Source organism: Zingiber officinale, chromosome 1A, assembly GCF_018446385.1.
Source record: "Zingiber officinale cultivar Zhangliang chromosome 1A, Zo_v1.1, whole genome shotgun sequence".
NCBI classification, from domain to species: domain Eukaryota; kingdom Viridiplantae; phylum Streptophyta; class Magnoliopsida; order Zingiberales; family Zingiberaceae; genus Zingiber; species Zingiber officinale.
In genome coordinates, this window is record NC_055987.1 from 122,311,542 (window position 1) to 122,330,487 (window position 18,946).

At 36.1% G+C, this 18,946-nt stretch overlaps 1 protein-coding gene across 1 annotated transcript; it reads left to right on the forward strand.

Moving 5' to 3' along the window:
- The first annotated feature begins 312 nt into the window (after positions 1-312).
- LOC122002400 (protein FAR1-RELATED SEQUENCE 5-like) lies at positions 313-944 on the forward strand. The gene is made up of 2 exons (XM_042557557.1): positions 313-828; positions 939-944. The coding sequence occupies exons 1-2, from the start codon at positions 313-315 to the stop codon at positions 942-944; spliced, it is 522 nt and encodes a 173-aa protein (XP_042413491.1).
- The last annotated feature ends 18,002 nt before the right edge of the window (positions 945-18,946 follow it).

The following is an 18,946-nucleotide window of genomic DNA, read 5'->3' on the forward strand; positions in this document are numbered from 1 at the left end:
AAAGTATGAATGCATTTTTTGATGACTATGTTAATTCTAAAACATCTTTGAAGCAATTTGTTGAGCAGTATGATAGTGCATTGAAGAAGAATATTGAGAATGAAAAAAAAATAGATTTTGTTTCTTTTAATTCTATCATGCCAGTTATTCTTGGTCATTCTATTGAAAGACAATTCCAAAATACCTACACTAACAATATATTTAAGTTGTTCCGAGATGAAATAAGAGGGTTAATGTTTTGCGATACCTCATTGTTGAGGGAAGAAGGGACAACTTTAATATTTGAAGTAGTAGAAAATATGTTGGGGAAGAATGGACAACCTGGAAGAGAAGTTAGATTGCCAATTGAAGTGTATGTGTCGTCTGTTTGAGTTTCGAGGAATTTTATGTAGGTATGTGATCAAAGTGTTGATGAGAATGAAGGTTATTAAAGTTCCTATGAGTTATATTATGGACCGATGGCGCAAAGATATTAAGCGTGGGTATCAAAGCATCAGTAACATATATGATGATTATGATTGTGATGGAAAAAGACTTCGGTATAATACTCTCACCCCATTGATGCAAGAGGTTCAACAACTTGGAGCCGAAAATGACGACATTTGTTCTGTTTTGGTGGAAATCATGAAAGACACTAAGGACAAACTTATTATTGCTATGGAGAATGGACAATCAATGGTTGAACAACTTGAAGAAGCATCTACATCTGGGGCAAAAGTGATACACTCTCCATTGAAAGTAAGAACCAAAGATCGTCCACCCATAAAGAGGAAACAATCCAAGGTCGAACAAATAGTGAAGAAATCAATTGCAAAGGCCCAGAAGAAGGTATGTGATGCATATAATAAATACCTAAAATAATTGTGTGTTATTGTTTTGTACAAGTATATTCATGTGGTTTTAGATAGTTTAAAGTTTGTTTATAATCTATCTTGCAGCTATGAGTAGTTTCTTACTGGCTGGACCAGATGATTCATTTTTGCTGTTACTCACAGGTAATTATAACTTCCATTCTAACGATATTTTGTATTCTTCTAGTTTATTGTTAAACACACCTATGGCAGTAGTTTCTTACTTGCCTTCAGCATGTATTTAGTGTCGTAAAAATTTATTCTGAGTTTGGTATAACTAGCATCAAATGTATTTGGTGTTGATATTACTCTCTGTAAATAGCATTATAATTGCATTTTCAGTACAATTAATGCCATCAGCTTTGTGAGAAAAGCTATACTGATCTATTGGCCATTGTGAATTGCATTGTATCATGTGCTTATCTTGCCTTATTTTTGGATTTAGTAAAAAAATCATTAGATCAAAATATCTATAGCATGAATGTGATGTGCACGAATGTGATTTGTTTAAAACAGATAAAACTGAAGCTATAGCATGAATGTGATGTGCAATCAAAATATCTAAGAGATATGGGTCATAATTCACAATTGATTAAACAAATCAGCAGAATCTCTATGAATATTCATCTTTCTGATCAATTATTCTTACAATATCAGAGAATGAATTTGCCTCCCCGTAGAAATTTGGGTTGTGTTTCAATCCTAGTGTGGGTTCATTTTCTTTAATCGGCTATTGATATCACCTTGGTAAGCTATTGCTTCACCAGGGTGCCCACCACCATTTTCAGTTCCCCTCACACATTTACCCATCATCAATCAACTATGGAAATTTGATCAGTAGTGTTTCGTAGCATCCTCCCCAATAGAACAAACCGTTTGTTTCTTTGTGGTTTCAGAAGATATGCTGTTTGAAATTGGATTTCCATTCATATTCTTATAAAATTTGATAATTAGTTCATTGAATTTTCTAAATCTTTCTTGCGTTTGTGTTCGTGAGCAGGAGCCATTCAAATGGAGAGAGCCGCAAAACTACTGAATGCACATCCTTGTGGTTTCAAGCCTTAGCACAAGCCTCAACTCTCTGTTTTGCAGTTTCATACTTTCTATACCTTTGAGTACAGATTTTTGATGTATTTCAGTTTGTGAATCAAGAACCAATTGTTGATGTACCGTTGAATTTGTATTCAGGCAATCTGTTGTTTAATTTATGTTGTTCCTCTATAATATTTCCAACTCGATTTTAGCCTATTGGTGTTATGTTAATGATTTTGTAGTTTGGTTTCATATTGTTGTTGTTCATATATCGTGTTCTTGTGTGATTTTATATTGTTGGTGTCATCTTATTGGCTATGAAATTATCAATGTCACTGAGATTCAGATTGCATTAGCAAATAAAGATTATGAAATTAAAACTTCACCATGGCATAGTTCACTGAGACATTCATATCTCGAAGCTACACCTAAAAGCTCCCAGGCAATAGCTCCCAGACATTCATTGAGACATTATTATTTTATGATTTTTTAATTGAGAGAAAGAATATGAGAAGAAGTTCTTCAGTTGTAGTGGAGTCTAGAAGAAAGAACATTTAGTGTTTAGACTAATGTGATGGACTATATGTATGATAGAGATGTTGATAGTAGTGGCAAAGATGCGTCAAATTTTGTATCAGAATAATTGCATAGAAAAACTTTTTGAGTCCTTAGATGAATCAACACAGTAGCAACAGACATTCAGTCCTGCGATAGCAAAATCTCATAATCTTATCAGTTTAGTTGGGAAGAAAGACTGATTACTACATTCACGTCAGTTTATGATATGATTGTGCATTTCCTTCTCGTAGTTATTAGTTTTCTTTGTCAAGTATTGCAATTAACTTTGGGAACTTTTACAGTAGTTGGGATTTGAAGTTATCACTGGTTGCTATGAAATTTGTCTTCCCAATAAAAGACCTCTGGGAGAATTGTGAATGCTGACAACTTCAAATATTATAAATGAAGAATTATTTTTTCTTCAATGTTCGAGATTGCTCCTTATATTGCTTTTGTATATCATTGCAGGAAGCTTGTAGTAAATTTGATGTAGAAATTGATCCTACAAATCAATTAAACATTCCAATTAAACATTTCAATTAAACACTCAGAAATTTCTATTCGAATAGTGTTTAATAATATAAACTAACAAACCAAGTTTGCGTTCAGAATTACAAACATTTAATCATTTATATTACAACATCAACATGACATAACACTAACCAACCAAATGAACTAACAACACAATTAGGATTACGGCTAAGAGAATCAAGTTCACCAACACTGATATCCAAATGAATTTTGGTACATTGATTATTGTCGGATTATGTCCACGAGAAGCATTCTCTTCACTTTTAATTTTACCAGATGAACTAGTATCGATAGCCACCCACTTTTGCCATCCATGTTGGCCACATCTATAATAGTGTCTTCCAGGATTCTTGGTTGATTTAGAAACGCACACCAATGTTATTTGTCTGCAGTCTCTGCATCTTACAGGTTGAGATCTCGTATTGTCGATGCTGCTATAACTTGATGATGCCATGAAATAACAACCTAATAATTAAATTTTCATTACTTAGATTAAAAAAAAATAGTGTCATCCTTCACAAAAATAAAGCTATAACAGGGCAAATCAATAATGTCTTTCATGTTCTTGTGCTAAGGAATTAAACATGAAACAAAATGAAGCCTATATGAAAGTTTTTGAAATTTGCAATGTGATTTTTTGCTATTGTAGCAGCAGAAATGATACTTGAAGAAAGAAAATAACATGCAGGAAATAACTGAAACAAAGATAATATGCAAGAAATAACTGAAACAAAGATTTGTGTCTCTTCCAATAAATAACATGGAGAATGTAGAGATAATGTTTTTTTGCTTCTCTTTTAAAAGTATCTGTCATATTAGAACTAAGCCAAGCAAATGCCCATTTGGATTTGCTGCATCGGCTGTTGGTGAAAGAACTCTACTTGAATCTAAAATAACAAAAGCTTTCCATGTACAGTTTATAACTAAAACATTTCAAAAGTCTTTCAAAGCTGGGGGTTATGGCGAGTTCTTGATATGTGCTAATTTTTGTTTGTATGTATAGTCTGGGATTGATCTCACTATTTTCCTACTGCATTATTATGTTATACAAGCAAATAACAGAAGTTGATGTACATCCAAGATCATCAGCTTCTTTCTACTAATAAAGCAATTTCTTTTGGTTCAGATTGTGCTAAAGGATCATGGTGTGTTTCCCACCCATAAAGAATAGGAATTCAGGCTTACCAAGTTGCATTAGAATAGCATTGATAGAGAGAGATCGATGACCAATATCAATAGTCAGGCTACACAATGTAAACTTGATTCAACAAGTACGACATCTTCAAATTCCTGATAGGGGATATATTATATTGCAAGAATTTGAAGAATGTAATCACCATGGAAGATGTGCAAGAGTTATGATGATCAATATGAAACGAATACAAAAAGCATGTGGAACATTGTTAGGATTTGTCTCGTCCACGAATTGAAGAAAGAAAAGATGTAGAAAAAGAAGTTGATTACCTCAAAGTGTACTCAAAATCACTGCTCCTTGCTGCTATAACTTATGTGCTTCTTCGAATCCTTTGAATACGCTGAGGGAGACGAGCCTCGCTGAGGGAGAACAGTTGCTGCTTCAGTGAGGGGGGAGAAGCGGCTGCGGTGCTTTCGAAGAAGTTAGGGCAGGGAGGGAGAATAGAAAACGACAGGGGAGGGAGTTGCTGCTGCTTCAGCGAGGGGGGAGAAGCAGCTGCGGTGCTTTAATCGAAGAAGTTAGGGCAGGGGAGGGAGAAGAGAAAACGGCAGGGGAGGGAGTTGCTGTTGCTTCAGCGAGGGGGGAGAAGCGGCTGCGACGCTTTAACAAAAATTAGGGCAAGGGAGGGAGAAGAGAAAACGATAGGGGAGGGAGTTGCTGCTGCTTCAGTGAGGGGGGAGAAGCGGCTGTGGTGCTTTCAAAGAAGTTAGGGTAGGGGAGGGAGAAGAGAAGTTGGCAGGGGAGGGAGAAGTTGCCGCGACGCGAGGGGGGAGAAGAAGTCGCAAGGGGGAGAAGAGAGTTAGGGCACGCGACGAATAGATTGTGGCCCGAGTGGATTTCATTCGCGTCGCGGAGAGAGAAAGCTGAGGTGGAGGTGGCCACGCGGGTTGCCAACAAAGTCGCGGATAGTTGTCGCGGCGAGATGTCACAGCCAATATCATTTCTCTATTAGGAATATAACCACACTCCCACTAACTTTTTGATATACACAAGATTCGTCTAGATTTTATAAGAAATTAAATTCTTTAATTGCCTCATCAAAATGGATATTCCAACTCTTGGATGCTTGCTTTAGTCCATAAATGGGCCGTTGAAGCTTGCATACTTTATTTTTGTCAACAGATGTGAAAACTTTGGGTTGTATCATATACACATGCTCGAGCAGATTTTGATTAAGGAAAGCTATTTTCATATTCATTTTTCATATCTTATAATCATGATGAGCTGATATGGGCAGGAGTATCTGAATGGATTGAAGCATAGCTACAGGTGAGAAAGTTTCATCATAGTCAATGCTTTGCCTTTGACGATAGCCTTTTGCTACCAACCTTGCCTTGTTGGTAATTACATTACCATCTATGTCGATTTTCTTCTTGAAAATCCACTTGCACCCTATAGGTGTTATACCCTCAGGCGGGTCTACCAAATTCCAAACTTGATTTTCGTACATGGAATCCATTTCTGACTTCGTGGCTGTAAGCCACTTGCCATTTTTTAAACTATTCAGAGTCTCTTTGTAATCAACAGATTCCTCATCCTTAATGAGTAACACATCAGGGCTGTCTCAAGATTCTTCGATGCCCTAGACAATAATAATAATAATAATAATAAGCCCTTTAATATATATTTAAATTTTTTACTCAAGTTTTTTTTCATTTGAATTTGGGATTAAGAATGATCGGTTTAAAAAAAATTGATTTATTTTTTAAAAAATAAAATATTATTTTTATATAAAATTTAGTTTTCTCGCTAATATTTAGATAATTTTTTTAACATTGTTAAATTATTTAATCTTTTTGAGACATTGTTTAACGTAAATAAAATTTTGTTAATTTTAATTTTAAATTTTTATTTTTGATGAAGCATTTTACTTTACGTTGTCTGGATAAAAAAAAAACCTTTGATTCATGTTATTATTGAGGAAGAAAAAGAAAGAGTGAGAGAGAAATATTATTGGTGAGGGAGGAGAATAGCGTTCTCTGAGAGTATCATCGGTGAGAGAGCATACACTTACAGAATTACTAATGAGAAAAGAAAAAAGATACCGATGAGAGCATAAACATATAAAATTAATGATAAGAAAAGAAATAGGCACAAAGCACTGACGAGAGAATAATTAGTATTTTTTAGAGATATTGAGAAGGAAAGAGTTTATTAGTTTTATAGGATATATAATTAAATAGAATAAAATCTTAGCAAGTGCAATTATGAGGAAATAAGATTAAATAAAATAAAATCTTAGCTAATTGTAATGATGAGGAAATAAGGATAAGTGTAAGGTATAAATAGGAATAATAAATTAACTAATAAGATGCAATTAATGAGTTAGCATGATATTTATTAATGTGTATGCTATCATTAATTAATATTAATGATCCAATTTATTTTTTTAATTTCTACTTAATTATTCAATGAATGGGCCCTAGTAATATTGAGGCCCTAGGCATAGGCCTTAATGGCCTATGCCTTGAGCTGACCCTGTAACACGTCATTCGATTCTATTACAAGAGATCTATATCTCTCAAAAATATTGCGTGTCCTACCTGATCTACGAGGAAGTTGTGTCATAATTGGTTGTGGTTCTGGACTAGACATCTTGTTAGTATTTATTAAAGTCTCTTGAGCTTCATCTAGTTCAACCATACTTCCACTTACTTCCTGTAAGAGAAATTCTTTCTCTAGGAAGGTAGTATGTCTTGAAACAAACACCTTTTGTTCCAAGGGGTGATATAATTGGTAACCCTTAGTTTCCTTAGGGTATCCAATAAATAAACACTTATCAGACTTAACATCCAACTTGTCTGATATAGTCCTCTTCACACAAGCAGGACATCCTCATATCTTCAAATAAGATATGAGGGCTTTCTTACTAGTCTATATCTCATATGAAGTAGTTGAGATTGCCTTCATTAGGACTCTGTTTAGCAAGTAAATAGTTGTCATGAGTGCATAACCCCAAAAGATTTTGAGAATATTTGCACGATCCATCATTGATCTAACTATATCCAACAAGGTTCAGTTACGCCTTTCCAATACACCATTATGTTGTGGCATATATAGCAGAGTCCATTGAGCCAATATACCATTATCCCTTAGATAATCTTGAAACTCTAGGCTTAAATACTCACTACCTTGATCGGATCGAAGTATCTTGATATTTTTACCAAGTTGTTTCTCTACTTCATTTTTGAATTCTCTAAACTTTTCAAAGGCTTTAGACTTGTGTTTTATTAGATACACATACCCATAATGAGAGTGATCATTAATGAAAGTAATGAAGTAGCTATAACCTCCCAGTGCATAAGTTGACATTGGTCCACATATATCGGTATATACGAGCCCAAGCAACTCATCAACTCATTCACTCTTTCTAAAAAATGTAACTTTGTCATCTTACATTTTAAACATGAATCACATGTATCAAATGTATCTAATTCAAATGATTCAAGAACTGCAATCTTTTGCAATTTGGACATGCCTTTCTTGCTTATATGGCCAAGGCGACAATACCATGAGTAAGAAGTTAATTGATTATCTAATCGAACACGTTTATTACTCATATCGACATTGAATGGGTCACTAGATGTATCTAACGCGTAGATGTTATTGCATAAAGTGTCAGTGCCATAAAGAACACTATTTAATGTTATATAACAACAATTGTTACTAAAAGTCAAATGAAAATTTTTCTATTTAAGCAAGAAATAGAAATAATGTTCTTTATTAATGTGGAAACAAAATAATAATTATCTAGTTTTAAGACAAGTCCACTAGGAAGCTGTAACAAGTATGTTCTGATGACGACTGCAGTAACCTTTGTTCTATTCTCAACTCGCAGGCTTATTTCTCCCTTGATGAGACTTCTGCTATTCCTTAGCTCTTGTATATCATTACATATATGTGAGTCACACCCAGTATCCAATATCCAAGTGTCTGAGGAAATAACATGACAATCAATAATAAAAATACCTGAAGAGGATAGGACATTAGATGCCTTATTTTTCTTTACAAACTTAAGATAGATCTTGTAGTTTTTTTTTTTTTGCTAATGTCCCATCTTGCCACAATGATGGCATGAGCCCTGTTGTGTCGGTTCTACTATCTAGGCATTTTTGCTATTCCTCTTAGCCTGATGTTTTGGTTTCCTCTTAGAACCTTTCTTGGAGGAGTCTACTAACGCCACAATTTTCTATTCACATTTAACAGAAGGCTCTATAGCCTTGATCATATTAATCATCTCGGGAATGGTCGATTCCAAATTGTTCATCCGATAGTTCATCACAAATTGTGAATGACTTTTCGATAAACTATATAAAATTAAGTTGATACTTAACTCATGATCCATTATAAAATCGATTGATACTAAACACTCTATGTAGCCGTTCATCTTTTGTACATATTATACTTCGGACAAATCCTCCTACATCTTTGAGCAAAAGAGAAGCTTAGAGACCTTGAATCTTTCAGATCTAACTTGCTCATTAAATAACTCACGAAGATGATAGACAATATCATAAACATCTAAATACTCATATTGTTTATATAGTTCAGGAGTCATAGCAGCTAGCATGATACAACTTGCAAATATAGAATCATCCTTATGTTTCTGAAGGGCCAACAATTAGTCCGCAGTTGCATCGATATCAAGACTTGTGAGAAGAGGTTGATTAAGGACATAAGCTAGTTTCTCAACTTTGAGAACAATTCTCAAATTTTGAAACTAGTCCAAGAAGTTCGGCCTAGTCAGTTTATTCGAGTCCAAAATCGAACGCAGATTAACAGAAGTCATAATTAAATGATTAACCTAGAAATACAAAAATGAGAATGTATGAGAGACATGATATTATTTATGTAAACAATTTACATGAAAGCCCACTTATTTATCAAATTCAAATACCCTTATTTTTGAACTCGAGAGATGATAGGTTTTTCTTAGCTACAGATAATAATAACCTTGACATTGGCCAACAAGTCATTCTTAGCTATAGCGACATGTAACAAGTTTACCGATTGCATATCGCTTATATGCAACTATCATATTATGTTAACAACTGATTGATTTTCGCATAAACATCGGGTTGTTAACACATTAACAAGTATACATCAAATGCATATCGCCTAGCTTCATCTCTATCCACATTGATTATGACTTTGATACAACAAATCAACACTTCAAGTTTAAAACTGACCCGTTAATCATGAGATTGTATCTCTATGGTTTGAACATATTTAATTTCAAGTTTGAGCTTGATTTTGGCTAACAACTCAAATAAGAACTTAAATTCTATTTCATACCATATTAATGGAAGGTGTAGATTTTAATATTGAGTAAGGGATTTGATACCATCTACATCATGTAAATATTCTATCTACATGATATTATACGCATGACATAAGTGATGACATGGCACGTCACACGCATGCCATAAATGATGACATGACACGTCGCACACATGACATAAATGATGACATGACACATCACACACATGATATAGCATGACACATCACACATATGGTAAGATCTAATCACATTTCACGCATGACAAAATCTAATCATGTCATAATTAATGCATCTACATGTCATACAATATGGTATGAACATGACATAAATTTACATATCTAATTCTATTTTAGAAATAAAAATATGTTATAAATCTAATTTTAATAAATCAAGATTTATCTAATCAAATTAGGAAACCAATTTCTAAATTTAATTAACATATTTCATCTAGAATATTTCTATTAATCAAGAATCTTTAATTATTTTAGAAACAAATTTCTAAATTAATTTCCTAACAATTTAGGAAATAAATAATTAATATTTCTTAATTTATTATAGAATAATTTAAATCTAGATTTTTTTATAATTTTCTAAATCTTTTCGAATTTGGTATTTCCTAACAATTTAGGAAAATTTTCAAAAATAGAATATTTTAATAAATACAAAAATTTTATAAAAGATTAATTCTATAATTTAATTTATAATATCTTAGATTTGAATTTTTTTATAATTTTAGAATCTTTCCATATTTGGTATTACCTAACAAATCAGGAATTTTTTTAAAATTAAATATTTATTTAAATTTTAGAAAATTTTAGAAATGATATTTTCTAAATTATTTATAAATTTAATTTTATAAAATTATATGAAAATTTTTTCAAAAATAAAATTTCCTAACAATTTAGGAAACTTTTAAAAATATTTTTTTTATTAATTATTTTAGAAAAATTCTAAAATTAATTATAACATTAATTACAAACATTAAAATAATTTTATGATCATGTCGAAGTACGATCAGACTCTGATATCACTGTTGGGATATGTTCGACGTGGGTGCATGCTAGAATATGTTTCGTAAACATATGCAGTGAAAAATAAATCAATAATAATTCCTAATTATTACATCACACACACCAGACACATATAAGGATTTAACATACCAAACATAATCTCATAATTAAAATTTTACGGGAAGTAAATTTACGCTAGGTAAACCTTACGGATGACCTGTAACGAGAAGGGCATCAACCGTAGTGACGTTGTCGAACCTCGCCTCTGTACATATCCACGCTGAGCTCCTTAAGATAACTCCTTGAGTACAAGCCTCTCCTTCGGAAGTTACTAGCCATGAGCGAAGAAGAGAGATCAAGAGGAAGAAGAAGAGAAGTACATAAGAGAGAGTTTTTCTCCCTTGTGGTGGTCACGACAACAAGAGGGAGCACCCTCTTGTTGGTGGCGAGAGAGGAGAGGGAGAGGAGGATTGGGTTTTCAAAAGCCAATCAACTAAATAATGAGCCTTGTTTCTAATTCTCTCCCAATTACATCTATATATAATCCTCTTTAATGAATTGGATTAGAAATCCCAAATCCAACCCATTATCCCTTAACCAAAAATTAGCCTATTAACTATTTAATAGATGTAGCCCATCCGCGCTTCCATTATGATAAATATTTCTATATTTATCTTATATATGTTCTAACCAAATATTTATCTCTTGATCTAAGAATCTTATTCTTTAACTTGTTTTATGTCTTTTAGAGACTCGTTAGTGCGTGTGACCCAATAGATTCCCGGTTTATCTTGACCGTCTATAATTAACTATTTAATTATAAAACGATCATGAGTGACACTTAGTAGTACATCATGATCTCTAATTAGCCTAAAAATCATAGTTAATCTTAGAACTAATTCTAAATCCTTCAGCAACTACAGTGAGTCGTGTCTTGTTCCTTTCACTCATCTTATACCCACTTGGTTCAAGACATGGTCTATGTGTTTGTCCTCACTAGATTGACTACGTCATATCTAGCCCAAGTAATATTTTCTCATTCTACGGATTCAAATTACTCGTACATGTGTACAAGAGTCTCATACTCATGTGATGCTTTGACTAAAGACTTTGAGTAATAATCCTAACGAGTGGCCATAGGATATACGTCTCCTCGCAAGGAGCGGTGAATCTTCTGTGGGCTATCCAAACATCTTCAGGTATTTTGATTTATATCCAATCATCCTAGGTCTACACCTCAATGAGGTGCTATATTAAAATATTAAAGTATAAGTCTTCATGACCAAGATGACTTGTTTACCTCAAGTCGAAGGAAACTTCACTCGAGCTACAGTAAGAGCTTCACGGACATATCCATATATATAGATAACCATATGAAATTTTACAGCTAGTCACTCTAATGAACTAGTTACCATAACTAACATCTACGTTTAACTCTTGACATCCCAATGTCTCCAGCCAGTGAGAAAACAACTGCTTAGCGAACCAAGGAGTATAACCCGTGCCAGTCTTACAGAATTGACGATGCCCGAATGCATCAATTCGGCGACTAGAGAAATTCTAATACATTCATAATTGCACATGTAGAGATAATTACTAGTTGTGATCCAATCACAATTTCTCTCATACTATGAATTGTATTGCGGACATCCAATAAATGAGTTTAAGACAATCAAACATACAATATGCACTCAAATAGTGAATCTATATTTAGTAAAAACCATAAGACAATTGTTTTAAGACATCCCTCAAAATCTAACATAAATATGAAAGTCACACCCCAATATGACAATAATAGAGTACAAATACAATATATCATATCAATACTTAATGAAAATATACTTATATTCAAATACATAAATAACTTAAGAACCAATGGTATGATTTCTGTAGTCAAATATATACTCCCCAACAATATAGACTATATAGACAAAGGCAAAGAAAGAGATCTGCTACACAATCCAAACCTAAAATTAAACCTAAGAAAGCTTATTATTTAAGAAAGAGCAAGGTAAAGGAACTTTATCTTAATAAAGACAAACATGTCAGAAAATTTAAACCAAAGAAAACATATGTCAATAGCATAACTTATTTTTTTGTAATGAATCTAGACATTTATCATCTACATGTCCAAATAGGAAAAATCTTTATCCTAATTTAGTCTCTTGCACTAATTTATGTTGGGGCCTTAATCACCGGCTAGGGGTGAATAGATGGCCATCGACTTTATTTGCTTTCCTATACTTGTTAGCGTAGTGGAAATACACACAACCAAATATCAAAGCTAACCCTAAAGACAATAGGAAAGAAAATAAATCCTAACACGTTTGTTTACGTGGTTCGGAGATGATGCTCCTACTCTACGGTTGTCCATAAGATGGACAATCCCTCAATCTATCAGTGGATTAGTTTATGAAAAATCTGGCTAGCTCAATCCTCCTTGTTGGTGGAGAAATCTCACCACATACTCGATCAAGAACTCTTGGATTGCTATGAGCTTTGGAGACTTTATTAGGGGTTAACCACCTTTAATTTCATTACCAAAGTTAGCTAATCCATGTTCCATTATATAGAGTCTGGGAGGAAACATCCAAGTAGTGTTTTCGCAACCAGTGGACTGTCATACTCACTAGTAGAGTGGCCTTTGTAGAATTCGACCATTGAAGAATATTGTCCCCAGGGCATAGCACAGATGGGGAGTGTATGGTTCTGTGGCTGAAAGGTCCAGGGGTCAATCCCCGGGGTGTCACTGCCTGGGGTTAACGTCTCCGCCATGCACTTTCTACCTGTGTACCTGGATTTACCTCCCTCCATATCCGTGGGACCGTCTCTAGGGGGGCCGCTGATGTGGCGGTTCCACATTTTTTTTTGTAGAATTCGACCATTACAACCTAACGACTCAATTCTAGTCAACTACTCACCATGGATCAGTTGATTGGTCTTCAAGGGTTGAGTGAATAAAAGTATTCTATTCGCTTTCAGTTAACTATCCGGTCTATTGGATCAGTCGACTGGTAACCCTTGGACCACAAACCCTAGAATTCTATTCTTGATTTGCTGGTTCTGAACCACCAGTCATTGAGACATATGCTAGTCGACTAGTAAATCCTAACTTAGGGGTTTACCCTCGAGTACAATCACTCATGTACTCATCCTCTCTTGCACAACCTTAACCTTACCTTCTAGCCTTCTCCATCAGCCTTGCGTCCCTCGAATGCTTCTTCATCCTTCACACCTTGCCTTCCAGAGCTTCCTTTGGCCTTGTCCTTATTGTCGGGTCTTCCTTTACCAAGAGGCTCCTTACCTCCGAGTCTTCATCCTTGCCAAGAAGCTCCTCACTCTCGAAACTTCACTTACCAAGAGCTTCTCACTCCAGGACTTCATCCTTGCCAAGAGCTCCTCACTCTGGGTCTTCAACTTGTCAAGTCCCACTTGGACTTACACGACCAAGCCTCAAGCTTGGACTTACACTACCAAGACTCTCATGATTGAACTTCACCTTTGTCAAGATCACACTTGGTTTTTCCTTGCACTTGTCACCTGTACACTTTAACAGCGCATATCAAATATAGATACAAACATTAACTTAAACCCTTTACTCAAGCATCAAAACCTAAAGGTACACTGATTGCTCCAATAATTTAACTTAGTTGAAGTCCAATTAAATATTTCTGATGCTTTTAGTAGATGACATGGAAGAAGTGTTGGCACTACTCAGAATTCCGTTCTGTTTCCCCTTACAAAAATTTGTACAAGCACAGAACTTTTCCTAGTAACCCATGTATTTTTTAGAAGTTAAACTTGGATTGCAAACGAAACTTAACATTATTAATCCAAGTTCAACCCATGTGTTCATCAGAAGTTAAACCATATTACAGAAGTTGATTAAATATCTATTTTAAGGATTGACTTTTAGGTCATTGGCGAGGCACTCGGCCTTCTTGGGTATAGGATCATCCACCACTTCCTAGTCAAAGCATTTCAAAGAAATTCAATATTTAAACTCCTTACAGTAAACCCTAGGTTAAACTATAGAGACCTCAATCAAAGCACAAGATCGCTAGACTCTTGTGTTAGTATTTTAGGATCCATATAAAGGAAAAATAAACTAGTACACAGCGGAAACAATTAACTAGTTATACCTTTCTTTGTAGCTTAACGACCTCTTGATCTTCTGCTGTATTCCTCTCCTCCTCTTGGACGTCATGTGGGCGACGATCTACCAAGACGCAAAACCCACCCAAGCCCTTCTTTCTTCCAAGACTTTCGGCCACCAAGGGATCAAAGCTAGGAACACCACCTCTTGTTCTTCTTTCTTCCTTGCAACCCGCTGGCCACAAGATGGTTGAAGCCTCTTGATGCCGCCGACCTTAGGTGAGAAAACAAGGGGAGAATAAGAATGTGAGGGGGCCGACCACAAGGAGAATAGAAGAGGAATAGAAATTGTGTAGATGATTATTTCCTCTAAGGCACCATCTATCCTCTTTTATAATCCTTGGTAATGGCTAAAAAGGAAAGATTTTAACAATAATTAAAATCTCTCTTTTAAATTTCCTATTATGGATGACTACAAAAGGAAAGTTTTAAAATTAAAAATCTCTCTTTTATGTTGGGTTCGTCGGGCCGCGAAAACCGCTTTTTCGCGTCACGGAAACCCCGAGTCACCCAAAGCCATGGATCTCGTGCAAAGATTCGTAAACAAAACTTTTCGAAAAACTTTTTCTTGTACGAGTTTGTAAAAACTTTAGATCTACACTAGATGAGAGTTATACCTTCGAAGCGAAGCCCTTCGCGTTCCCGCTCGTCCAAGAAGTTGCCGGATCTCTAGACCGTCAAGTGTCGGTCCTCTAGAAGTATCCACACGAACAATTCTTGATGGAGAAAACCTAAACAAAGGTGTGCTAGCACCTTGATAGGTGACGGCAAGGAAGAGGAGGGAGAGCAAGGAGAGAACCCAAGGAAGAAGAAGGAGTTACACCACTTGAATGAAAAATAAAATTCACATCTCCAACCCAAAGTGGCCGGCCACTATACATTGTGTAACTCCCCATTAAATGCAATTAATGTGAAGTTATTATGAAAATGGCTTTGTAACTTCCATGAGGTGGCACCCATGATGATGTGGAACATCATTATGGGTTCACTTAATACCAACTCACCAATGAGGTGGCAAAAGGTCAAGTCAAAATTGACCTTTGGTCTTCCTTCTCAAGTCAAGTCAAACTTGAACCAATCTCTACCATGGTTGATCTAATCTAACCATTTGATTCAAGCCAACTTAATATAATGAATCTAATTCATTAAATTAAATTGATTCAATGAGTCAAAATCTAAATTAGACTCATTGAACACATGAATCAACTTGAGTCGAACTCAAGTTAGCCCAATTAGGATTACTCTTAATCCAATTTGATTCATCAAATGAATCTAATCCTCTTGGTTCATCATATGAACCTAATCTCAATCTAATTGTCCTAAGTGTGTGACCCTATAGGTTCTTGTAACGTTGGCAATGCCCTAAACCCATTTAGGAGCATAAGTAATGAGCGGTATCTAGCAACACATCATTACTACCCAAGTTACAAGAATGTCAAGATCCGACATCACCTTGTGACTACCAATTGTGACTACTCACAAAATAATGACAAGTGTCCTTCTATCATAGACATCTAGATTGATCAATATGAGGCATAGACCGTGTCATCCTCTAATCAATCTAAATCTTGAACTCCAAGTAGACTCACTCGATCAAATGAGCTCAACATCTAATGTTGACTCATTTGGGCATGGCCATGCACTTAGTGGTCTCACTCTATCAAGAATACCGATGTCGCTCCCGTCATATGGGAGGGATAGATCCCATCTACATCACTCACATCCCTCTACATAATTCGTTATATACCCAGTAATCGCATTTATAGTCCACCCAGTTACGGGTGACGTTTGACGAAACCAAAGTACATAACTCCTTATGTAGGGATCCATGGTGACTTCAGGTCTAAGGACTAATAGTCATACTAATAGCCACATGAGAAAGTATATGACACTCATATAACGATCCATGATACTTTCTCATGGCGGGTCATTCAGTATACATTCTCTAATGCATACCCATGTGTCAGCTTGATATCTCTATATCCATGACTTGTGAGATCAAGTCATCGAGCTAACCTACATGCTAGTCTTATTGTATTAACATTGTCCCTGAATGTTAATACTCGACTAGGAATGATTTAGAGTAGTGTTCCCTATATCATCTCACTATCGATTCAACCAATCGATTGATATAGGTAAGAACCTTCTACTCAAGGACGCTATTATACTTAGTCTATTTGACACTAATATAAATAAGTATAATAACCAAACAAATGCCTTTATTAATATACAAGAATATGATATACATGAGTCCATACAATCATCAAATGATTGGCTCTAGGGCTCTAACTAACAATCTCCCACTAGCACTAGTGCCAATTAGTATAGGCTCTAAGGCCTAAAGACCTAGTGTGACCATCATGCTTCCTCTGTGCCAAAGCCTTGGTCAAGGGATCTGCGATGTAGGTACTCAGCAAATCTTCACATCTCCTCTATCGATAATCTCTCGAATGAGATGGAAGCGCCGTAGTATGTGCTTGGTCCACTGGTGTGAGCGAGGTTCCTTCGCCGGTGCTATAGCTCCATTGTTGTCACAATAGAGCTCAACTGGTCAGCGATGCACCCCAAGTTCAATGATGAACTTGTGGATCCAAATCGCCTCCTTTGCCGCCTCGATGCAGAATATACTCGGCTTCATTGTAGAATCAGCCATCGATCCCGCTCAACTCTTCCAATGACAGCACCACCATTCATGCAAAATACGAACCCTGACCGCGATCGGTAATCATCCCGATCGGTCTGAAAGGCATCACCGTAACCCTTTACGCTAGCTCATCATTGCCTCCATATACCAAGAAATATTCTCCAGTCCTTCATAAGTACTTAAGAATATTCTTGACCGCTATCCAATGACTTACCGATCTGACTGGTATCATCTCGTCATGCTCAAAGCATACGAGACATCGGTCGAGTACATGATGGCGTACATGATCGATCCTATGGATGAGGCATAAGGGATTTGATCCATGGCTCTCCTCTCTAGAAGAGGGACCTTGAGTCTTCGAAAGACTCACGCCATGTGACATCGGCAGAAATCCCTTCTTGGAATTCTGCATGGCAAACCGAAGGAGTACCTTGTCAATGTATGTACTCTGACTTAGGCCAAGCAATCTCTTAGATCTATCTCTATAGATCTGTATCCCTAGAATGCGGGATGCCTCACCTAAGTCCTTCATTGAGAAGCAACTCCCTAGCCATGTCTTGACAGACTGAAGCATAGGGATGTCCTTCCCAATGAGTAGTATGTCATCCACATACAATATGAGGAAGACAACTATGTCCCCTACAACCTTCTTGTAGACACAAGGCTCATCTTCGTTCTTGATGAAACCAAACTGTTTGATCGCATCATCGAATCAAAGATTCCAGCTCCGAGAAGCTTGCTTTAGTCCATAAATGGACCTATGCAGCTTGCATACTCTACTAGTATGCTGTGGATCTACAAAACCCTCAGGTTGTGTCATGTACACATCCTCGAGTAGGTTTCCATTCAGAAACGCGATTTTGACATCCATCTGCCATATCTCATAGTCATGTTAGGCTGCAATAGTAAGCATGATCCGAATGGACTTAAACATCGCTACTGGAGAAAAGGTTTCATCATAGTCAATACCATGAATCTGCTTGAAACCTTTAGCTACCAAGCGACCCTTATAGATAAGTCCATCCATGTCAGTCTTTCTCTTAAAGACCCACTTACACCCTATGTGTTTTACCCCTTCAGGTGGATCAACCAAAGTCCATACTTGGTTGGTGTACATGGATTCCATCTCGAATCTCATGGCTTTTAGCCATTTCTCGGAATCTGGTCTCACCACAGCTTCCTGATAGATGGTAGGCTCATCCTCTATGAGCACAACGTCATCATGGTCAGACAAGAGAAATGAGTATCTCTCAGGCTGACGACGTACCCTATCAGACCTGCGAAGAGGTATGTCTACTTGAACTGGTTGTTGTTCCTCAACTCCTTGTGGAACAACATCATCCACAACACTTTGTGGTTCCAGTTCAATTTCCATCGAGGCATTAGTGCTATTGTTCGCATCTTGAACTTCTTCAAGATCGAACGCGCTCCCACTAGTCTTTCTAGAAACAAAGTCCCTTTCTAGAAAGACCCCAGTCTTTGCCACAACTACCTTGTGCTGACTGGGAATGTAGAAGTAATATCCCTTAGTTTCCTTGGGATATCCGATGAAATAGCACTTGTCAGATTTGGGTCCTAATTTGTCTGAGACTTGACGTCGTACGTAAGCCTCACAGCCCCAAATCCTCATGAATGACACCTGAGCATCTCTCCCAGTCCATATCCTATATGGTGTCTTTATCACGGCCT